The sequence below is a fragment of the Polyodon spathula genome, chromosome 49, assembly GCF_017654505.1.
Source record: "Polyodon spathula isolate WHYD16114869_AA chromosome 49, ASM1765450v1, whole genome shotgun sequence".
Lineage (NCBI taxonomy): Eukaryota > Metazoa > Chordata > Actinopteri > Acipenseriformes > Polyodontidae > Polyodon > Polyodon spathula.
In genome coordinates this window covers 2,366,704-2,387,585 of record NC_054582.1, presented here as the reverse complement: position 1 = coordinate 2,387,585, position 20,882 = coordinate 2,366,704, and the positions used below count along the sequence as shown (strand labels likewise).

At 38.6% G+C, this 20,882-nt stretch overlaps 1 protein-coding gene across 2 annotated transcripts in view; it reads right to left on the bottom strand.

Moving 5' to 3' along the window:
• col5a1 (procollagen, type V, alpha 1) overlaps positions 1-20,882 on the bottom strand; it is a 115,332-nt gene that overhangs the window by 11,451 nt on the left and 82,999 nt on the right. For both annotated transcript variants that reach the window (XM_041238600.1, XM_041238599.1), the window contains exons 24-48: positions 19,827-19,871; positions 18,903-18,956; positions 18,295-18,339; positions 17,773-17,826; positions 16,226-16,270; positions 15,541-15,594; positions 13,683-13,790; positions 13,175-13,228; positions 11,928-11,981; positions 10,492-10,536; positions 9,839-9,892; positions 9,685-9,729; positions 9,092-9,145; positions 8,316-8,369; positions 7,752-7,805; positions 5,793-5,900; positions 5,394-5,483; positions 4,905-4,958; positions 4,512-4,619; positions 3,998-4,105; positions 3,108-3,161; positions 2,842-2,895; positions 1,195-1,302; positions 537-590; positions 321-428 (exon numbers count right to left, since the gene is read on the bottom strand). In XM_041238600.1, the coding sequence (XP_041094534.1) occupies positions 321-428; positions 537-590; positions 1,195-1,302; positions 2,842-2,895; positions 3,108-3,161; positions 3,998-4,105; positions 4,512-4,619; positions 4,905-4,958; positions 5,394-5,483; positions 5,793-5,900; positions 7,752-7,805; positions 8,316-8,369; positions 9,092-9,145; positions 9,685-9,729; positions 9,839-9,892; positions 10,492-10,536; positions 11,928-11,981; positions 13,175-13,228; positions 13,683-13,790; positions 15,541-15,594; positions 16,226-16,270; positions 17,773-17,826; positions 18,295-18,339; positions 18,903-18,956; positions 19,827-19,871 (1,665 nt within the window). The remainder of the gene's footprint in view (positions 1-320; positions 429-536; positions 591-1,194; positions 1,303-2,841; positions 2,896-3,107; positions 3,162-3,997; positions 4,106-4,511; positions 4,620-4,904; positions 4,959-5,393; positions 5,484-5,792; positions 5,901-7,751; positions 7,806-8,315; positions 8,370-9,091; positions 9,146-9,684; positions 9,730-9,838; positions 9,893-10,491; positions 10,537-11,927; positions 11,982-13,174; positions 13,229-13,682; positions 13,791-15,540; positions 15,595-16,225; positions 16,271-17,772; positions 17,827-18,294; positions 18,340-18,902; positions 18,957-19,826; positions 19,872-20,882) is intronic.

Here is a 20,882-nt window from a genome sequence, read left to right as displayed (position 1 = left end):
CCAATGCTTATCAATTCAGGACAGCTTGGTAAACCACAAAGACATTCTTGTCGACCGTTAAAAGATGGCAACAGTGTCGCGTCACAGTAAATATTTATAAACTACAACTCGGAAAGGGCTTTCAGATCAGTTTATACCAAGAAAATAAAAAAATGTAAGCAGCAAAATGTGCTCTTGGTGGATTGACTTTCCCCATACATTTAAACAGTCTGTAGTTGGCAATATACATGACCGAAGTACAAGAACTATTGCATAGCCTCAGATGTGCTTTTATTTCCAACCAAACGATCTGAGATTCTGAGAGAGAGTGGAAATCTTACTTTCTCTCCCACAGCTCCTGGGTTTCCAATGCCACCTGGGGGTCCTTGTGGCCCATCCGCTCCTGGAGCGCCAGATGGGCCCCTGGGGCCTGGGGGACCTGGCGGACCCTAGAAGACAAATGATACATGCTGATTAAACACGACAAATGCATCACTTAATACACAAATTCCAATGTCTACTTATGGTTTGAAGAGGGAGGTGGGAAAATATTTTACCATTTGACCAACGTCACCCGTTTCTCCTTTTTCACCAGCTGGGCCAGGCAAGCCCTGATAAACAAAGAGAAACACATTGTTATGAATTGGAACCATTACTCTTTTCATCTTTCAGAAGATATTGTAGACAATACACAATGGAGGCTTTTGGTTTTTTCACACTTTTTATTTTATTTTACAAAGATATTAGCTTGTTGAAACATCCATTTGTACATGTTTGTAATATACTGCAGCTGTTAGCTTATTCCATGTTTGTGTTATAAGGTCTTCACCGTGTCTGTTAGCTTATTCCATGTTTGTGTTATAAGGTCTTCACCGTGTCTGTTAGCTTATTCCATGTTTGTGCTATAAGGTCTTCACCGTGTCTGTTAGCTTATTCCATGTTTGTGTTATAAGGTCTTCACCGTGTCTGTTAGCTTATTCCATGTTTGTGTTATAAGGTCTTCACCGTGTCTGTTAGCTTATTCCATGTTTGTGTTATAAGGTCTTCACCGTGTCTGTTAGCTTATTCCATGTTTGTGTTATAAGGTCTTCACCGTGTCTGTTAGCTTATTCCATGTTTGTGTTATAAGGTCTTCACCGTGTCTTGGGAAGATATGTCTAGCACAACTAAAACATGATGAATTTCTACTCCAGGAGCAAAATGATGCTGCGTTACCTGCAGGCCGACAGGGCCGGGGGGTCCTGGAAAACCTCTTGGACCTTCATCACCTTTCTGACCGAAGAGACCCTGCTGTCCACGGGGGCCAGGCTCTCCGTCAGCACCCTGGAAATGCACACAGCAATATAGTGTAAGCATTACACACAGAAATATAAACTAACCAACACCCCTTTAACACATGCACACAGCAAAACCGTGATAGCATTACACTTAGAAATATAAACTAACCAACACCCCTTTAACACATGCACACAGCAAAACCGTGATAGCATTACACTTAGAAATATAAACTAACCAACACCCCTTTAACACATGCACACAGCAAAACTGTGCTAGCATTACACTTAGAAATATAAACTAACCAACACCCCTTTAACACATGCACACAGCAAAACTGTGATAGCATTACACTTAGAAATATAAACTAACCAACACCCCTTTAACACATGCACACAGCAAAACTGTGCTAGCATTACACTTAGAAATATATACTCATTAGCATTAGAAATATAAACTAACCAACACCCCTTTAACACATGCACACAGCAAAACTGTGATAGCTGTACATGTCTAGCAAAACTGTCTAGCATTACACTTAGAAATATAAACTAACCAACACCCCTTTAACACATGCACACAGCAAAAGTGCTAGCATTACACTTAGAAATATATAACCAACACCCCTTTAACACATGCACACAGCAAAACTGTGCTAGCATTACACTTAGAAATATAAACTAACCAACACCCCTTTAACACATAAATACATTCTTAGAAATATAAACTAACCAACACCCCTTTAACACAGCACAGCAAAACTGTGCTAGCATTACACTTAGAAATTTAACCAACACCCCTTTAACACATGCAAAACTGTGTCAGAAATATAAACTACCCCTTTAACCATAACATTATAGAAATATAAACTAACCAACACCCCTCACATAATACTTAGAAATATAAACTAACCAAACCCCTTTAACACATGCACACAGCAAAACTGTGCTACATAACACATGCACACAGCAAAACTTATAGCATTACACTTAGAAATATAAACTAACCAACACCCCTTTAACACATGCACACAGCAAAACTGTGCTAGCATTACACTTAGAAATATAAACTAACCAACACCCCTTTAACACATGCACACAGCAAAACTGTGCTAGCATTACACTTAGAAATATAAACTTTTGCAAAACTGTGCTAGCATTACACTTAGAAATATATACTCATTAGCATTCTGTACATGTACCCAAACCCTCTATCAATCCCATGCCCTTTAATATGAAGTGCAGATACCCATTATATTACTGCTCACTAAGGACTATAACTAAAACATTCCTTAAGCGCAGTTTTGTTTTGCAAGGTCATTATTACCTTAACAGTATCTCAGCCTAATACAGGAGAATACATGAATTATTTATTTGTTACAACTTTTTTTTTTTTTTTAATTCAGAATGAGTCCATTGATATGCATTCTTCTCACATCTTGACAGCAAACAACAAAACAAAAATGAAAACAGTAAAACACAAACTAATAAGAATCTACTGATTTATAAAACAAAAAAAAAAAACATAGGCAACAGTTAGTGGATGCCAGAGGACTGTAGGAAGGGGAGTATGAGGTTCTGTACTTACAGAAGGGCCAGGCTGTCCAATTGGACCTACAGGACCAGTAGGACCAGGTGGACCCTGGGGGTAAAGAAATAAAAGTTCACACAAGAGTTAAGGACTGCTAACTGTTGTATGATGGTACAAGCTCCTAGTGTAACTGCATGAAAACATAATTCACTGCATTATCATGATAACTTCAAAATGCATATTAAAGCATGGAGATATATGTGCACAGAAAACTACAATTTAATACTGCAGTACAAATATCAATATTTGAAAAAAAAACATACATGTTCTCCCTTGTCGCCTTTGCTTCCTTTCTGCCCTGGCTCACCAAGTTCACCCTGTTTGAAAACAAGACAAGCATGATAAATACAATGCATTATTACAGTACACATTTACTGTATGTTATTCACTTTACTGTGACAAATGCAGAGAACAGCTGCATTTGGGTTTTGAGTAAGAAACCAGGGTAGTGTCTGCCATCTAGTATTCGTCTCCATGGGTGTTGATAGCCGTACATCCTTAAAATGTGCTAACATTTGTCACCGCCAGGCATGTGAGCAAACCTGACATCATAAATTAGATTATTCAAAATGCTGCTGCTGCTTTTTCCCCCTTGAAATATCCAGACTCATCCAGCATTGCAAACTGTCACCGTGATTTCCTACTAGAATGTAGTTGAATTACTGAATACTGCAGTGATTGAAAAAAGAACGGTTCAACATTCTATTACATTTCTATAAAATCAGCCTCTTGGATCAGGAAATATATTCAAATGAAATATAATTTCCTTGGAGATTGAAAGATAAAATATATAAAAGCACTTAAATGGAAATACACTTTGCCTGCAGAATTATTTTACCTTCACTTTTTACCCACAAAGTACGTTTTACCAATAGTTTAAACTGTATCTGGCAATACATCTACAGTATAGACAATCAATACAACTATAGATATTTAGAGTAGGTCCACTAACTGAACTATCCATTCCTATACAAATATATAGATACATGGAGCTCTGAGGTTTCAATTGCATTTACCACAATGAATCTAGCTCCAGCTGAATGAATGACCATTGAAGTACAGCATATTGTTGTCTGAATTGATGAACTTCTGCCTAGTAATTATCCTGTAGGTATATCACAGGTCGCTGGCCCCTCCCCCTCCACCTCTGTACCTTGTCCCCGTCTTCTCCAGGAGACCCAATAGGTCCAGCCGGTCCTGGAAGACCAACTGGTCCCTGGATACCATCCCGACCAGCAGGGCCTTGAGGACCTTTCTCACCCTGGAACACAAGCAAGACGCACGTCATTCTCTCCATCTAAAGACTGCACAATTTCATTTCCATTAAATCAATGCAGAGCATGTCATCTGTCTCAGCTAGATACGTTCATAAAGGATTTGACAAAGAAGAACAGAGGATTTAGAAAATAGTCTCCAACAGTTATCTGTAATAGAAGGGTTTGGATGGGGATTTATTGACCAAATCCTTTAACTGTTGTATATATTACCTGACAGTTAGAATCCAGAATTATTAGCGATTCCAGAGAGTACTGTACATTTTTACTTGGTGATAAGATGAAGTGGTTACAATATATTAGCCTTCTGTAAATGCCAGTTTTTGAGAGTAAATTGTCTTTAAGTAAACACTAGCATTCAATAATAAATAAATACATAAATACATTACTTACAGGTCCTCCTTTTTCCCCAGATGGTCCAGGGGGTCCTTGGGGCCCGGGTCTGCCTGGAAGTCCGATTGGACCTGCTGGGCCAGCTGGTCCCCTTTCACCTGGGGAACCCTGAGAAAACAGCGACAGGGTTAGAGACAACGTGGGGTTAGTAGGGTAGGGGGCTGCAAAAAAATACACTTCCAAGTATTGGAATATACCAATATTACCTGAGCCATTTCTCAGGTATTATCCAGATGTCTACAGAACTTATTTAAAGACTTTTCAAGCATCTTTTTAGTAGGCTGCTAGTCTACACTACAACAGAGCTATAGCAAGCTGCAGGGAAAAATAATTTGTCCAGTATTGCAAAGCAATATCGTTCATAAAAGAGGTTGTTCAGCAGTCACTACTTACAGCAGGACCTGGTGGGCCATTGGGACCCTCGTTGCCTTTCAAACCAGCTGCACCCTTTTGAAAAAAAAAAGAAAAGGAACATTAAATACAAACATATAAGATTCAAAATCAGCAGCTATCATAGCAAAGCTGTGTCAGGCTCAGCTAAGCAACAAACAACACATTAATATTTTACTAGCATTGTTCTAAGAATTGAGCCCCAAATAAAGCACTTCCATTTTGTTTACTTCATTGATAAATATTCAATTAGCTTGTAGTGTGCCTACATCAATGGAGTACGACCAGCTTATAGAAAGAGGTAAGTGGTGCTATTTGTAAAAGCTTTGAGGTTTCTTTAACACAGATGGATGAAATTGTATTAGCATGCTACTGCACAATGTATGCCTCATAAAGTGTGCATTTGTGATTTTAAAGCACTTTATTGCACATCTCTTAAGACAGCTGCATTTGATTTTTCCCGGTACAGCAATGAATAATATTTGTACTTACTACTGGACCTGGAAGTCCTCTTTCTCCTGTGAATCCTCTCAGACCAGGAGGACCATCTTTTCCAGTTGGGCCAGCAGGACCAGGGTCACCCTGAAAATGATAAAGCCTCATTAATATCGCAATACTGACCAGGACTGTGCACCATATTGTTTGTGACCAAATAATGCGTTCATCCCTTAAGTGGTTCCCAATCTCAGCAACTCCAGTAGTTTGGAACCTTCTTCCATCTGATGATGTCAATGACCATTAGGTTCTTAAAAGCACAGCAGGCTAATTAATCAGTCATGTGGTCTATTTGTCTGGTTCCCTCCTCACAAGCCACCTTTGGTGCTTTGCTTCTCATTGGTGGTTTCTGATTTGTACTGGGAAATCCAGAACAGTGGAAACTGTGCACCTTACCTTTGCACCTTCTTTTCCAGCAGCTCCTGGTAGACCCTGCTCGCCTGGGGGGCCCGGGGGCCCAGGGTGTCCACGCTCTCCCATTGGTCCAGTTTCACCAGTAGGACCCTGCACAATACAGTTCATAAGTACACAGGACCAGAGGCATTCTAATTACACAGTGGCATTCTATACATAGTTCGGCCTGAAATTAATCGAAGTTATAGGACAGATATAACGCAGCAGCTATAAAACAGTGCAGTTCAGTAACCTGTCTCTGTTGCAATGGCAGTAGAATCACTAATTCTTCGACCAAGTTGCTAATTGTCTCATTAGCTAGGAGGTAGGTACACAGCATTCATACAGCATTCCCTGTCAGAGGAAAGGGAATGCTGTATCTCAAAGGGGTCTTTAAAGTTGACAGTCAGTAAAATTAGCATAACTGCAAAAAAGGCCATATGTGTCTCTAAAGGAAATGTGGATGCAAGACAGACTTGTATCAGAACTACAAATGAACACTCATGTTACTGGGGTGAACAGAGACGTACCTGGGCTTGGGTTTCAATTGAAAACCCATTGGACTGCTGTATTAACCAACCTTGACTGGAGGTGCTGCTTGTTGGGAAGTGTTAAATGTGACTAGAAAGCTAAAGCTCAAAGTTTGCTATAAATTAAGCCCATCTAGTTGAGCAGATTCGACTAGCTGACAAGTATAAGTTTCTGTTTGCAATTATTTCTTTTTTTTTTCTTTAAAATTCTTCCTCAAGACGATATCCCATCTTTCACCTAACAAACTGCCTCAGCCGGAATTACTCAGTACGCTTGGGTCTCCTGTGAAGTGGTAAATCTGCTCATTAAATTCACTTATTAATAGAGAACACCAGGGATAAAGAATGAAAACCCAGGCAGAAATAGCTCCCTTACAGCCAGTATAAAAGATAACTAAAAAAAACAGTTTTTGGTCCTGTTAAAATGAATATGCTTTAGAAATTCTTTTGGTTCCACATCCATGAAATTCAAAAATAGTTTAAATTCCATTTCCAATATAGAAATTGCCACATACAGCATGGCAAGTGGCTGAGGTCAACATGCAAAATGCTTATTATAATGATCTAAAGCTTCAACTATTGGCCTTTTTTTCCTATTTTTTTACATTATTAATATTAGGAACTGCAAACCCAGTGGAATGTATAAAGGGCTTCTACTTGAGATCAGGCAGAATTCTACTTATTTAAAATGTCTTCAGAGCCAGACATTCCTAATCAGTACGGGCTCCAGCTTCTCAGCAGCAATAACACTTTAATGCAGTAAAGTCATCTAAAAGTACATTCTGTACCTTACAGCACTGCATTTCACAGTCTGGTCAGAATGTTTCTATGTATATATTCATGTGCATTCATAACATCACTTCTAAACTATGGCACTGTAGTTGAACCTGAAAAAAAAAAAACACTACGCTAGGATTGTAATTATAAAAAGTACCAAATACCAAAAAATATGATAACTGTGTGCATATATTTAATGCTAACACTGCATACAATGCACACATTTCATCAGTCATATTCATCCCAGCTGTTTTGTTCTTTGGCACCATAAGGCAATATACTGGAGGGATTTTATCTTAAGGCAGATTTCAGTGCCTTCATTAGTGCAATGACATTAAAGATGACATTGTAACGGTACTGTAATGGTTTCTAAATCCTGATGTGCACAACCCACTGACCTTTATTCCTTGTGAATATGTGCACATTATTAAACTATGCTGTGCATGGCTTTAAAGTCTTTTGTTCCCGCAGTCATGCATGAAAATAACTTGATTTCAAGCCATTTTTGTGTGGGTGCTGAAACACGTTTCATGATACAAACCACCCACCACCGCAACATCCTGACAATAAACTGTCTCTCGTGAGACTGTATCAGACAACGCAACTGGCCAGGCTACTCATTTGCTGTTGTTGCAATGCTGTAAACGAGGCTCACCTGGGGTCCGACCACACCTGGGGGCCCAGGAGGACCAGTCTTGCCTTGAAAACCCTGAAGAGAAAGTCAAGCAAGAGATAAATACAATAGCAGTTACAAGAGGCTCAGATATACAGTACAGTGATTTGCAATAGCATACCATATCTCTGGGAATTAATATTCATTATTCACAGTGTTGATTTACAGAGATACTACAATGATTCCCTTTACATTGCTAATGAATGCAGGTAAAATAACTTTCCTTCTCATGGCATTCCCTGACACTTTTTTTTTTTTACATACATTAGTATTGCTGTCATGCTCTTCCTCTTCGCCTGGTTTATCTACAACAACATGTTTCTCGATCCAATTCTTGTTGGACTGTATATGCAGGTGAATGGACAGCGCAGAATCTCATTCTCTGTTGTGTACATTTGAATCATGTGCTGTTACGTCACAGCAGGAAACATCTGGAGTCATAATAATAGCAATAAGCTAGTTTATACAGGAGGACTTCCTTATCCAAGTCCTGTCCTGAGTGTTAACAACAAACCAGTGCAGTCCCATGACAAGCACAATACTCACAGTTTCACCTCTCTGTCCAGGGTGTCCTGGGAGTCCATCTTTGCCAGCGGGACCCTGATTGAGAAAAGACAGCTTGGTTACCCAGTGGAAGGAAATACCTTCAGAATCAGCAAAAGCAGGCCCTCTGATTAATTCATTATTACTCTCGGAAGGGAGACCCTGAACTACATTTAAGGAGAGGACTCCAATAGCTAATCTAACAGAGATACCTTCACGTGTTGCTTATACCACAACACCTCTTAGGGATTACACAACTGCTCCAAGCCATTCTTTTGAGACTTTCAACACTGAGGTCTGGAGTATTACTCTATTTAGACCTTTCATACTGTGTGTTTGCACAGTACGTAGTACACAGACTGATATGTGGATTACATGACATGCCACGTGGCTGCATACATGGCAAACTGGGGGAATATTCTACTTGTACATACATTCTCTAATTGTTTGACCACTCAGTGCATGCATGTATGTCAGTATGTGTTGACTATGAGACCTGAGGAGGACATTATAGATAATATACATTATTAACGCACATTTTATATTGGCTAACAATATAAAGAAGTGCCTCCATCAGTAAATTATTAAACAGTAAGGGGGATTAAATGCATGACCCTAGGCTCCCAAAGCCAAAACAGAAAAGATGCTCTTTGTCACACCATTGTGACATCACGCATGCTAAATAGTGGTCTTCAGGATTAGCCTATTTTAGCAGTGCTCGTTTTTCAAAATGCATCCTCATGTGGATCTGAAGAGTGTTTCAATGAGAAGATACTTACAGGTGGGCCCTTTGGACCAGGGAATCCTGTGGGTCCCTGAGGTCCTGGTAAACCCTGAAGAACAAAAGGAAGATACCATTGTTACCAGATCACACAGCTTCATTCGTGTTGCCTTGCGATGCTCCTGAATCTAGCACACACTAATAATAATAATAATAATAATAATAATAATAATAATAATAATAATAATAATAATAATGTTTTAAGTGCCAACATCTAGTTTAAGATCAGGAGAAACATTGTAATTAGTCAGTTTAAATCTTCCACAAGTGTATTCCTGCAGGACCTGCCGAGCTCCAGGTAAGCGACTGTAACTAGGACACTGGAATATCTACACTGGTGTAATGGCAATGCCCTCAGAAGGATACTACAGTGACGGTAATTATACCCTGGGGGCATTCTACCCTATGTAGTAATAGCCTGGGTTGCCTAGTACCGGCACACAGTCTGTAACAAACATTCTACTGTAGCCAGAGGTATAATGAAAAATTACAGGTGTCAGTAGCATAAAACAGAACATGTAGGTCACCGTGATACTGCACACCCGTGCATGCATATGCATACATTATATATATATAATAGATGGGCCATACCCTTTCGCCAGGAGGACCAGCTGGACCATCACTCCCTGAGTTGCCCTGTGGAGATGAATCAGAAGCCATTCAGTTAAAAAGCAATGCAAGTACACTGAACAAATTAAAAAAGACAGGCTTCTGATTGAGAACAGCAGTGTTTAGTAAAACACACCTTCGACCCTGGCTTTCCAGTGGGACCCCTTGGACCTCTCTCTCCACGAGGACCCTTGAAGGAAATGAAACGCAGGAAGAGTACATTATTGCATTATTTAACCCTCTGTATCTTCACATTGCTCTCCTGGCACTTGAGTGAAAAGCTGTTGCGCAATCTGATTGAAATAATGCACACGGCAGTTACTGGGCACTGGTTCTGTTTTAGAATGAGCTTCAATGCTTTTTGCTAAGCACAATCTCAATGTTCTCTTTAAACATAAAGATTTTTAGATGTTGCTATTTCTTTGAGAATGGTTTCACGTATGCAGTAAAGGTACCTTTTAACACATTCAGAATAATGTGGTGTAGGCTTTGATTCCAACTGGAATTCATAAGCAATTACTGATCCTCATGATCAGGACATGAGGGGCGTTTTTTTCTTCGGTGTAGTTGATCGCTGTTTAAAATGCAATACTCAGTGATTCACAACAGGAGTCACTGATCTAGATAGCAGTAAACAAAAAGGAGATATATTTTTTTATTATGTCGGGTGTCAGCAGGGGCTTCCTGATATTGATGATGTGAGGACTAAACTAAAAAAAAAAAAAATCTCTCTGAAATAACAGATCCTGTTTGACACCAGAACCTAGACAGACTAAAAAGGACACGTACCGTTGGTCCTCGCTGTCCCCTTGGACCAGGTTTGCCTGCTGTTCCCTAAAATAAATAACACAAAGCTGTTATGGTAACAAGTACAGTAGACAGGGCACCAATGCACAGTACACTCTGTGTAACAGTGGTCTTCAGCTTTCAGGTGACTTCACTGGGAGGGATGCTACAAACACAACACACCAGACAGCTGACAAAAGAGGCTTCAGATCTGGAGGACCGCGGGACTGCCTGAGAAAACAAACCACTGGCAGCTGTTGGGACAACCGAGTAGCAAAGCTGGTCCTCCTGTCGTTACTTCATAGGACAAGCATGTTAGTCATCAAAAGTAAAAATAAGCTGACTGATGAGTCATTTCTACCAGCAAACGTGTGTGTGTGTGTGTGTGTGTGTGTATATATATATATATATATATATATATATATATATATATTTCAAATGTATATGGCTTACCTTAGTGTACTAATAAAACAACTGGATGCATAACCTGATAGTTATGCATTATACTAGCTGTTGAAGAGTTTAGGATGATTGAATCAGTATTTGGCAATTGAGAGATTTAGATCTACTACACTATATGATCCAGGCCAAGCCATATACAGACTATGTACTGCAGTTCGTTCAATAAACGTGTTATCTATTTTCAAGTGGACACTTTAAACAAAGCTTTAATGCATTTAGACCTACATGCTGAAGTCATGGATAAGAGCATTGCTTTCTTCAAGTAAAAGAAAAGTAAAGATGGCAGACTTCTATAGATCTTTAGCAGTGCAGTATGGGCTCTGAATGACAAAACCCCTTTTATCTGTCGTGAAATCAATAAACAAATTACCGCTGCTTGAAGCAGGCTTGGAATTCTAAACATGACAACCATTTAAAACGTAATGGGCTGAGACGTAATCCTCTTGGTCTGCTGTCTTTGACAATGCATTATTTGTGCTTGGGCTTTATCTTAGTTTACATTGATCTATGGGCTCTGACAAAATCACCAGTTAATACAAAATCAAAGGATATATTTAAAAACAATTCTATTGTGTTTTAATGGTTTTTAAAAAGATTAGATTAAAAGATACAAACATGACAAGGCTCAGTCCTTATGAAAGTATCGTGTACAGGAAGCTGCTATATACTGTAAATACGGTGCTTTGCAGATTATTTCAAAGCATTTTCAAATGTGGTCTTCAAAATTGAATTCAATTGAATTCATAATGTACATTAATCCTTTTACATAAATCTAATCCTAATATTTAGAAATACAATTTAGTATGATCTGATTTCAATTAAAGAGGCACATCTCTTTGTTCCAGAATGATCAGCTTTGCTAACCATCGATCAGAGAGTGCAGGCAAAACAGTAACGAATGAGGTGGCTGAATGGCGAGGCTCAGCACAGTAATGCTGTTAGATTCTTCTCGTGGGTTTGCACTCTACAGTACGTACCCTTGCTCCTTTTTCTCCGTTGGCTCCTTGAAAACCTTGAAAACCCTGAGATCCCTGAAAAACAAAAACACAAGAGGCTCAGTCAACATAGCAGCTCCCCTATTACCAACCTTCGCATGGTCGTATATTATTATGAAAATGAACTACATGCATAATATATTAACCTCAATAAATTATCATATATTTCATAATGTATGTGTTGTAATATATTCAATCTGTTTACCATATACAAATTATTGCTGTTTTTAGATATACATGTATACTATAGATATACTTACAATATACCAGAAAATGTATACTGTAGCAAAACAGGGCACTTTAAAAACACCATTTATACCCAGGAACCTGACAGCCACACTTGATTTAAGTTTTAGAATGCTGTTTATTCACAAAGAGCTCATCAAATCGAAACTCCCCTCCAGCTCTACAGACTGCAGGAGCGTGCCACTCCCACACACTGCAGCCCTGCTGACTATGACAAATCCAGGAACAACACTCAGTAACACACAACGCTTCCCAATAAAAACCCTGCGTTCCCAGCGTCGTTTGCGCCGCTATATGCAAATGAGCTACTTGCTGCTGTTACTGATAACTGTTTTTTGTTTTCATCCTATATTTTAATCTATCAGCCAAGAAGAACATGCACAGGGAATTAAGGCATATAAATTGGGATAAGACATAAAACCGAGGTCCTACTGTATGAGACTCTGCAGCAGCAGTTGTTGATGCAAAGTCCACCCCCTAGTTTCTGTAAGTCGCTTTGGATGAGTGTCTGCTGAACAACTAATTAATAATAATAATAATAAATGAAAGGTAAGGAATGTAATTCTCTGTCTACGATGTCTAACCTCTTTCCGTTTCAAGGCTGCTCTCTAGGTCTGGCAGGACAATGTGTCAAATATATTCATAAAATACAAAAATATGAATGGTCTTAATGTTAAAGTATACACAATATGTTCCACATTCATACAAACATTAGATATATATAGTTTTAATGTTATATATAACCTATATATATTGGATATATAATTAGTATATGTTTAAATCATTTCAAATCTATAAACAGAGTGTTTAGTAAATCGTCTTGTCACTGCACAAACAAAATTTATTGTGTATATATATATATATATATATATATATATATATATATATATATATATATATATATATATAAAGAAGTCAGGTAATATAGTTGATGTATTGTGCAATATATTTGAAGAAATTAGTTTTATAGATAAATGCCATACCTTTGGACCTTGTCTTCCGGGATATCCTGGTAACCCTGGAACACCAAGCTTGCCCTGGAAAACAAATGGAAAATTGCCTTTAGTTGGTAACAATTCTCTTCTAAAGAAGGACTAATATAATATAATATAATATAATATAATATAATATAATATAATATAATATAATATATTTGCAAATTAACTAATGTACCTCAAATTCTGATATCAATCTAGGTCAACTACTGGTTAACTATTCATTCACTTTTGTTTTAACAAACAAGATTGGTTCTCATAAACAAAAATGTGCATCTTATAGATAAAGCACAGACCGCCAAATTACCCCCCCATGTAACTTAGAATCAAATACCGTCCACATACAGTACAGATAAGTAGGAAGACTGTTACAGGTACAAGCAACAGTATTGTATTTCCACAGTGATTTACAGTCATGACAGTAAGAAAACCCAGACCCAAGAGCTATACGTGGGCTCAGCACATTACTCAGGCAATCGTCCACCTAAAGCCTCACCTTTTCTCCAGTGGGACCAAGTGGACCTGAATCACCTGGCAGACCAGACCTTCCCTTTGGACCTTCAGGTCCATCTTCTCCTCTGGGACCAGAAGGCCCAAGCTCGCCCTTGGGAGTAGAGACGCATGCAAGATTGTTTTAGTGCCAAAAGCATAACTACTAGAAAACAAAGGCATGCTAGCTATTAGGTTTCTTTAATGCAAATGCAATGGGCTTTGAATGGTGAAATAATACAAACATTATCTAATGTTATGGATTAGACTAGCTAATGTAGAGGTTAAGAGAACTGGAGCTGAATTTCATTTAGGCTAATTTGGTAATTGAGAGATTCTGATGCGCTACAGTATATGTTCTGTTTATACTTGTCTGCTCTATTGTAGAAAGATTTAGCAATGCATTTGGATTTCTTTTCTAGGGTTTCGTAATAATTCTTGTCTGAGACTCCTCAGGCCCTATTTTGAAGCAAACCAAAGGTGATTTTTTTAAGAGGAATAAAACTGAGACGATCAGAAAGTAGAAACTTAGCTGCAGGAAGGAGCACTTAAATGACTGGTCCGTGCAATTTCTTGCTATTTGTTTTACAATTTAAATTATTTTATTCCATTCCGAAAACATGCGTTTGCCTTTGTGTACTTCAAAATAAAGCTTAGAGCAAACTAGCACTTAGGTTTTACAGCAGATAACAGAAACATACGGGACTCCTGGGGCCTAATTACAGACCCCTTTTCATAAAATGTTAGTTAACCCTGGGTTTTAGTGCTCTGAATAACTGAGTCTACAGGACTCTGATAAATTGTATTTTCATAATGAATTGTTGGTATCTTGCTGCATGGCTTGTCCAGTGAGCTTTCCCCAATCAAGACTTTTCTACCTCAGTCAGAAAGTAGCGCACAACTCATAAACGAAACTTGGACTGTTTCATTGCCATTTAAGTTAATGTAGTAACAGGATTGCTTTCTTGCCATTTCGTAGAATCAGAATCCCTGTACAGTATTTACAGCCTGCCAACAGCCGCAACAGCCAACAATGAAATAGCCCAGAGGCTTTGTGACTGGCCCCATAAAGAAATGGGCCTTCAGAATGCTACAGTAAATAAGAGCAATGCAGGGATCAATACTGGCATCCATCTCTGCCAAGGTTAACGTTCCTGTGTTTTATGACTTGATCAGCATCCAAAATCAAGTTTTTATCAGTAACACTGCTGTTTTGCAGCTCAGCCATTCAATATGTTTTAATAGGATTTTGATTTAAAACATGTTTCCTGTATTACTGAACAAAACAACCAAAAGTGATTTTAATATTTACAAGACGCTATATGTCAGTAAACTGCAGGTGTACTGCACATACATGTTAGTAGGCTGCAGTGAGGAACCTGAATAGAGTGCCTCAGTATATGGAGAATTGTGATTCAAGGGATCTGGGTGCTGTGGAAGCTTTATTTCGATAAAGAAAGCCAAGGCATTTATCATTTAGGTAATGTCATTCAGCACTGATAAAATTAGAGTCATTCATTTAAAAATAATAAAACGTAACACAGCATTCCTTTACATACATTTTGGGGGGTTTACAAGATTAAAATGCACTTTTTTATGCAAAAAAGTAGGCTACAGGGTTGTATTTATACATTTTATAGGTCTAGTCCCTCCTCAATCCAAGTCTGAAGCTCAGTTTGTCAGTTAGGTGGAGTTGGAAAAGGAGCTGATGGGTTAAATTTGAATAATAAACCCAGCTCAGGATGGTCTTCTTCACTGATCCTGTCTAGGCCGTAATCGTACCCCCTATGAGGGGTCTGATTGGCTGACGGCCTTTACTTGTATAATACAATATCATTATATCCGCAAGATTTCAGAATACTTACTCGGTCACCCTTCAACCCCATGTCACCCTTGAATCCTGGAAAGCCATCTTCTCCCTGGCAACAATAAAAGAAGACATTAGGTCACCAGCCAGACTTTGAAACAACAACATTACCACCCTACTCTTGTTGGGTTAGAAATGTTATATGCTCACTACATTATTTAATTCGGCAGAAGGAACAGTGAATGTCTAATTAATTGTTACATGGAATAGATTTGGCTAATAAAGCCAGTTGCAGACTGTTGCCTTGGAAACGTTAACTCGTGGAAAGTTGCCAGTGGCAGGCTGCTTTCTCTCGCAGGTTTAGAGCTTTTCTTGAGTGCTACCGAAAATAAGGGGAAAAAATACAATCAAATATAGAAAAAAAAAGGTTTATTTGAATGTGTTTTTGACGTGCAGCTCAGGCAGATACCACTCTAGAATATAACTTGAACACCTGAAGATTCGGAAGTCCATTCTGCCGATATTAAAACAGTCCAACCCATAGAAAGCAATGGAGCTTTTCTGTGCCTAGTCAGGGGTTTATTGCAATTAGAAATGGGTGAACAGTCTCTTTAATGCTATGCAAAACATTGAAATCTTGGACGACAGAGAGGTTTTCCATTGCAATGTTAATCTTTCCCACTGACCCTGCTGCTCTTCTGGCCCTGTAATACTCTGCATCTAGTCCAGTACGTTTCTCTCACCTTATCACCTTTGTGACCCATTAATCCACGGACACCATCAGCGCCCTAAAAACAAAACAAACAAAAAATAGATACAAAATGCGAATCATTCACTGTTTAGATACTGCATACATACATGCAAGACAATCCGAATTCCTTTGGGAGCGTCTCAGTTAAGGTCAATGCAGACACCTTTAACTTTTAACTAAAAGTTGCATGAACTAGACCTAAGGGCCACGGTATATGATATCTGTGGTGCCTGCATCAGATACCTGAATATTCTGACACATGCCCAACCTGAATACAATAATCTAGTACAGCATTTCTCCTGTATAAATAGCTACACAACCTCTTGTGGTATAATAGTGGAATTGCATCTAGTTCAGTGCGAATGAACAGCAGCATTTTCTGAAGACACTGCATTTGAATGAAAAATGAGAGAAATAGTAAGTGCTGAAAGGTGAGGTGTGTTAAATTAAATGATGATCGTTCCATTTTCCCCGTTGTGCTAAATTGTATTTGAAGTCACATCCGTTAGTTAATTGAACTGCACTAGCAGGTAGAAATAGAGGCCTTTTTAATTAGAGGATGCAATGCCAGCTCTTTAAAGATGAATTGGAATAAACTTGACACTCATTTATAGCAAGACTTGCTTACGCAATAACTCGGAGCGACAGTATAACAATCCTGGTAACTGCCACAAAAAATAGGAAAAAGAAAAAGAAATAAAAATAATAAAACCAATAATAAAACCAATTTGATCCAAGAATTACCGAATTCCCTGCTCACTTCAAACCACACAGTGAACAAAGCAACCTGATTATACAGATTTGCCTGCAATTCCAGTTACTGTACAGCGTACTGGCCTCATTAGCTAGTTGGCCCATGTTTCCAGCTCTGATGTAAACTCATGTGTAAGCCATGAAACTAAACTCAGCTGCCATGACTCTCAGCTCCCTCAGTCTCCAAGTAATAGAGCAAGGACCAGCACAGCAAATACTGCAGTACATTATGGCTGGTGGACATAAATATATACTGCTCATGCTGTTACACATAGTAAACTTGGTAGATAAGAAGATGATAATATTACATAGATTTATAGATAGAGACATACAAAGACAAAGGAGCAGACATTTCAGATCAATACATACTGTGAATACATGTTGGTGTCAGAGTCACATGAAGGTAATTTAAAAGATAAAACTGCTATATTACAGTTTAAGAAAGCAAAGCAAACTGTAAAAACCAATCAACACCTCTTGTCTGGAAAAGTTTGCAGGGTCATTGTAAGTGGAAGAATCACTGAAGGGGTTTCCTTGTAACAGAAAACACTCTTTCAAAAATGGATTACCCACAGCAGACCAGAAACCGTCTACATGCAGACAGACAGACATTTCAACAGGACAGACTAAATGATTTAGCAGTTTATAGAACACAGACTAAAAGACACACTCCGAATATTTAAATAAGTGCTGTCATTTCCCTGTGAATGGTTCTTCACAATCCCACTTTTCCTCACCCTAAACTGTAAAAAAAGGTTTTTACCAATCATGAAAAGACTGTCTTACCTTGACTCCTCTGGGTCCTGGATAGCCAATTGGGCCTTGTGGACCAGCTGGCCCCTAAAAAAGACAAGCAAGATTTTTAAAAATCAATGCGTCACTTTCAAGAATATTTCTGTCAGATTAACAAATTCTCTACCTACAGTAGTTAGGTACATTAGTTAGTTCCATTTAATAGCTCTGCAATGGTGGCAATAGCAGAGATAGCGTAGCATGCTGTTGTATGTCTTAAAACATATATATATATATCAAATATGTAATATATATATATAACAGTGGCAAGCATATCTTTTAAGCTTGTCAAGTTACACACATTTCAGAATAGCAATTTCAAGTTCAAACTAAACTGAGATAGCAGCTCCTAAATTTCACCGGTGCTCCAGTCATTCCTATGCTTTGTTCGCTAGCGTCGAAGCTCTGAAATGCAGTAGCAGGTACACATACAGTATGGCAGGTGTGCTGTAAACCTGCCCAAGCCCTGCTAATCTAAATGAGAATGCAATACAATGAGAATATGGAATAACTCACTGGGTGCCCCTTCTCTCCGGAAGGTCCTTCTTTGCCAGGGTGACCCTGTAAACATGAAAGATCAAGACTTTTGGCTTGTGACTGCAACACAAACAGCTAGGACCTTATCAAAAACATCACAGAATATTATATTAGCTTTGGTTTAGCCCTTAAAAGGATGCATGTGACAGTATTAACCACTGGGAATAGAGGAAGTGAGGTCACTCAGTTCTGAGTCACATCTTAAAGATGCCAAGTGCAACAGAACAGCAGCAGAACAAGCAATCCGAACTCAATCATTCATATACAGAAAGATTACAACATGTGAAATGGTACAGAGTCACTACCAAATGATATTCAGCCTTTTCCATTACAAGACAGCAAGAAAGCCCTTACATAGAGGCTTTGAAATATCCAGAAGAAACAAAGTGGGTTTGACTGCCTCTGCATTTTCCAATGGCCTGATAGTCACCATGTGCAACTTTGATATCAACTCTGGCCACTGTAGTGCAGAACTGCGTACATCGACTCAACATCCTCCTGTCCTGTCTCATGATTTAGGAACAGGTCTTCAGAGTAGTCTTTCTTTTTATAAATGTCACTGCATTCAGCCAATTGCATTAGCTTACCGGAGGACCATCTGCTCCAGGCATACCAGGCAGACCTGGCTTGCCTAAAGGACCCTGAAAAGAAGCAAGGAACAACCATCAGGAAAAATCTAACAAAATGAGCCAAGCTTGCATTAATCACGGCCCTGTGGTGAGATCAGCTCCCTTTGCAATAGGAGGTTTGAGTCTTCGATTCCTGGACAGAGCTGACTCAGCGACAGTCAATACCATCAAGGGCAGGCCAGCTGCTAGTCCTCAGGGTGGGAGGAAATAGACTAGCATTGAGAGTGCCTTAGTGGAGCGAGGGGATCAGCTTGCTGTCTGAGCTGTTTTAAACTCAGGACGCAGTTCAGCCTAGAGCTGTAGCTGCTGCCGAATCTCATCTCTTCCAAAAGGTTCATGGAAGGGAAAGACATCAATGCACTCCGCAGTGCCACTGTACTGGAAAGTGCACACAATTACTACTACTGTCACTGAGATTGTATTTTAAATAGATATGGCTTCAGTGAAGCATGAAGAGTGTCAAGAATAATCCCCTTGTTATACAGGCTTTTAGATTGCAATTGGCAAGTACTTCAGCTACTTGCAAATAACAGCAAATTATTAACTCCCAGGAAGCTCAGTGCAAGTACTAAGGAAACTGGACATTCGGCAGTGGCTGTATCCTCATTACAGCTTTGTAAGTACTCAATAATATTATGGAACACATCGATTCTATATATGACCATTCACTTCAATTTCAAGTCACAAAATTAAAACAAAACCCTAAGAATTAATTAAATAGGTTTAATACACAAGACTGCTGGGCTGCTGTTTTGAACAGTGTTATCTTTCCTACAATATAGGTCAATTGAAATAAACAGGACTCCCAGGACTGACTGTGTGAAAATATTCCCGTCTAGTTACGACAAAGTGTGGTACTTTTTCCAGTGATTTTAGACTTACTTTGTCTCCTGGTGGGCCAATAGGACCCTGGGGACCAGCAAGACCCTGTTAAAAGAAGATGAAATAATAATTATAACATTTATGTGGCAGTTTTATTCACTAATTCACAATGAAAAAAGTTTAGAACAGCAATAGTCTAATAAACATACAGAAAAACACACTATAATATACTCAATATAGTTGCTATAGTAAACTAGAATGTGTTCGCTACTGTATATGCATATTCAATGAAATATTTACTCTAGGTTTAGTAATAAATAACTATTATAACGTTAAAGACAGAATACTGATATGCCGGGTGCACAGAATTGTATTCAAGTGTGCCGATAAATGTGGATTTTACTGGAGTGGAACTAAGGTAGCTACAAGTGAAACTAAGGTAGGTGTATTTAGATTAGAACACCTTCCAAAAAGAGCACAATTAAACCAGGATATTTCGTTCTATATAACCTGCTGGTATTGACTTGCTAATGCCTTCCCTTAGCTGGAGCATGTCGCTTAGTGAAAGAAGCAATTAAAATTAATTCAAAATAGCAGCTACACAGCCAGTATCTTGGAAGTGACAAATGCAAAGTAGTATAAATCATTTCTTTTAAAATAACATCTTAATTCAACAGGGGCTTCAATACGAGAAACCCTGTAATGCCAGCTAAGACATATTTTATATCCAATTAAAATGTGTAAAATAGTGAGTCACAGCTACAATAAATTCATATGGCACAGATCTCCTGTTTTTTTTTTTTTTTCTAGGAAGAATTCAATACTGGGAAATAATGTCTTTGTTATTTACTGTACACACTATTTTGCACTTTGAAATCTTAATAAATAAAAATCATACCTCTTCCTTCTCATTTTTTTTGCCATACAAAGTCTACAGTACAGTGAAAGTGTTCCTTGTGGTTACAATGTTGGCACTGGGCTTTGAGATGGCCTGGTCTTGAAGGGCGCTGTATTAGGGCAATGTTGGTGTTGCTGCATTGAACTGGGATAGTGTGTGTGATCAAAGACATATAGGTGAAAGGCATGGTAAGTGTCTGTTTCATATTGCAATGCCAT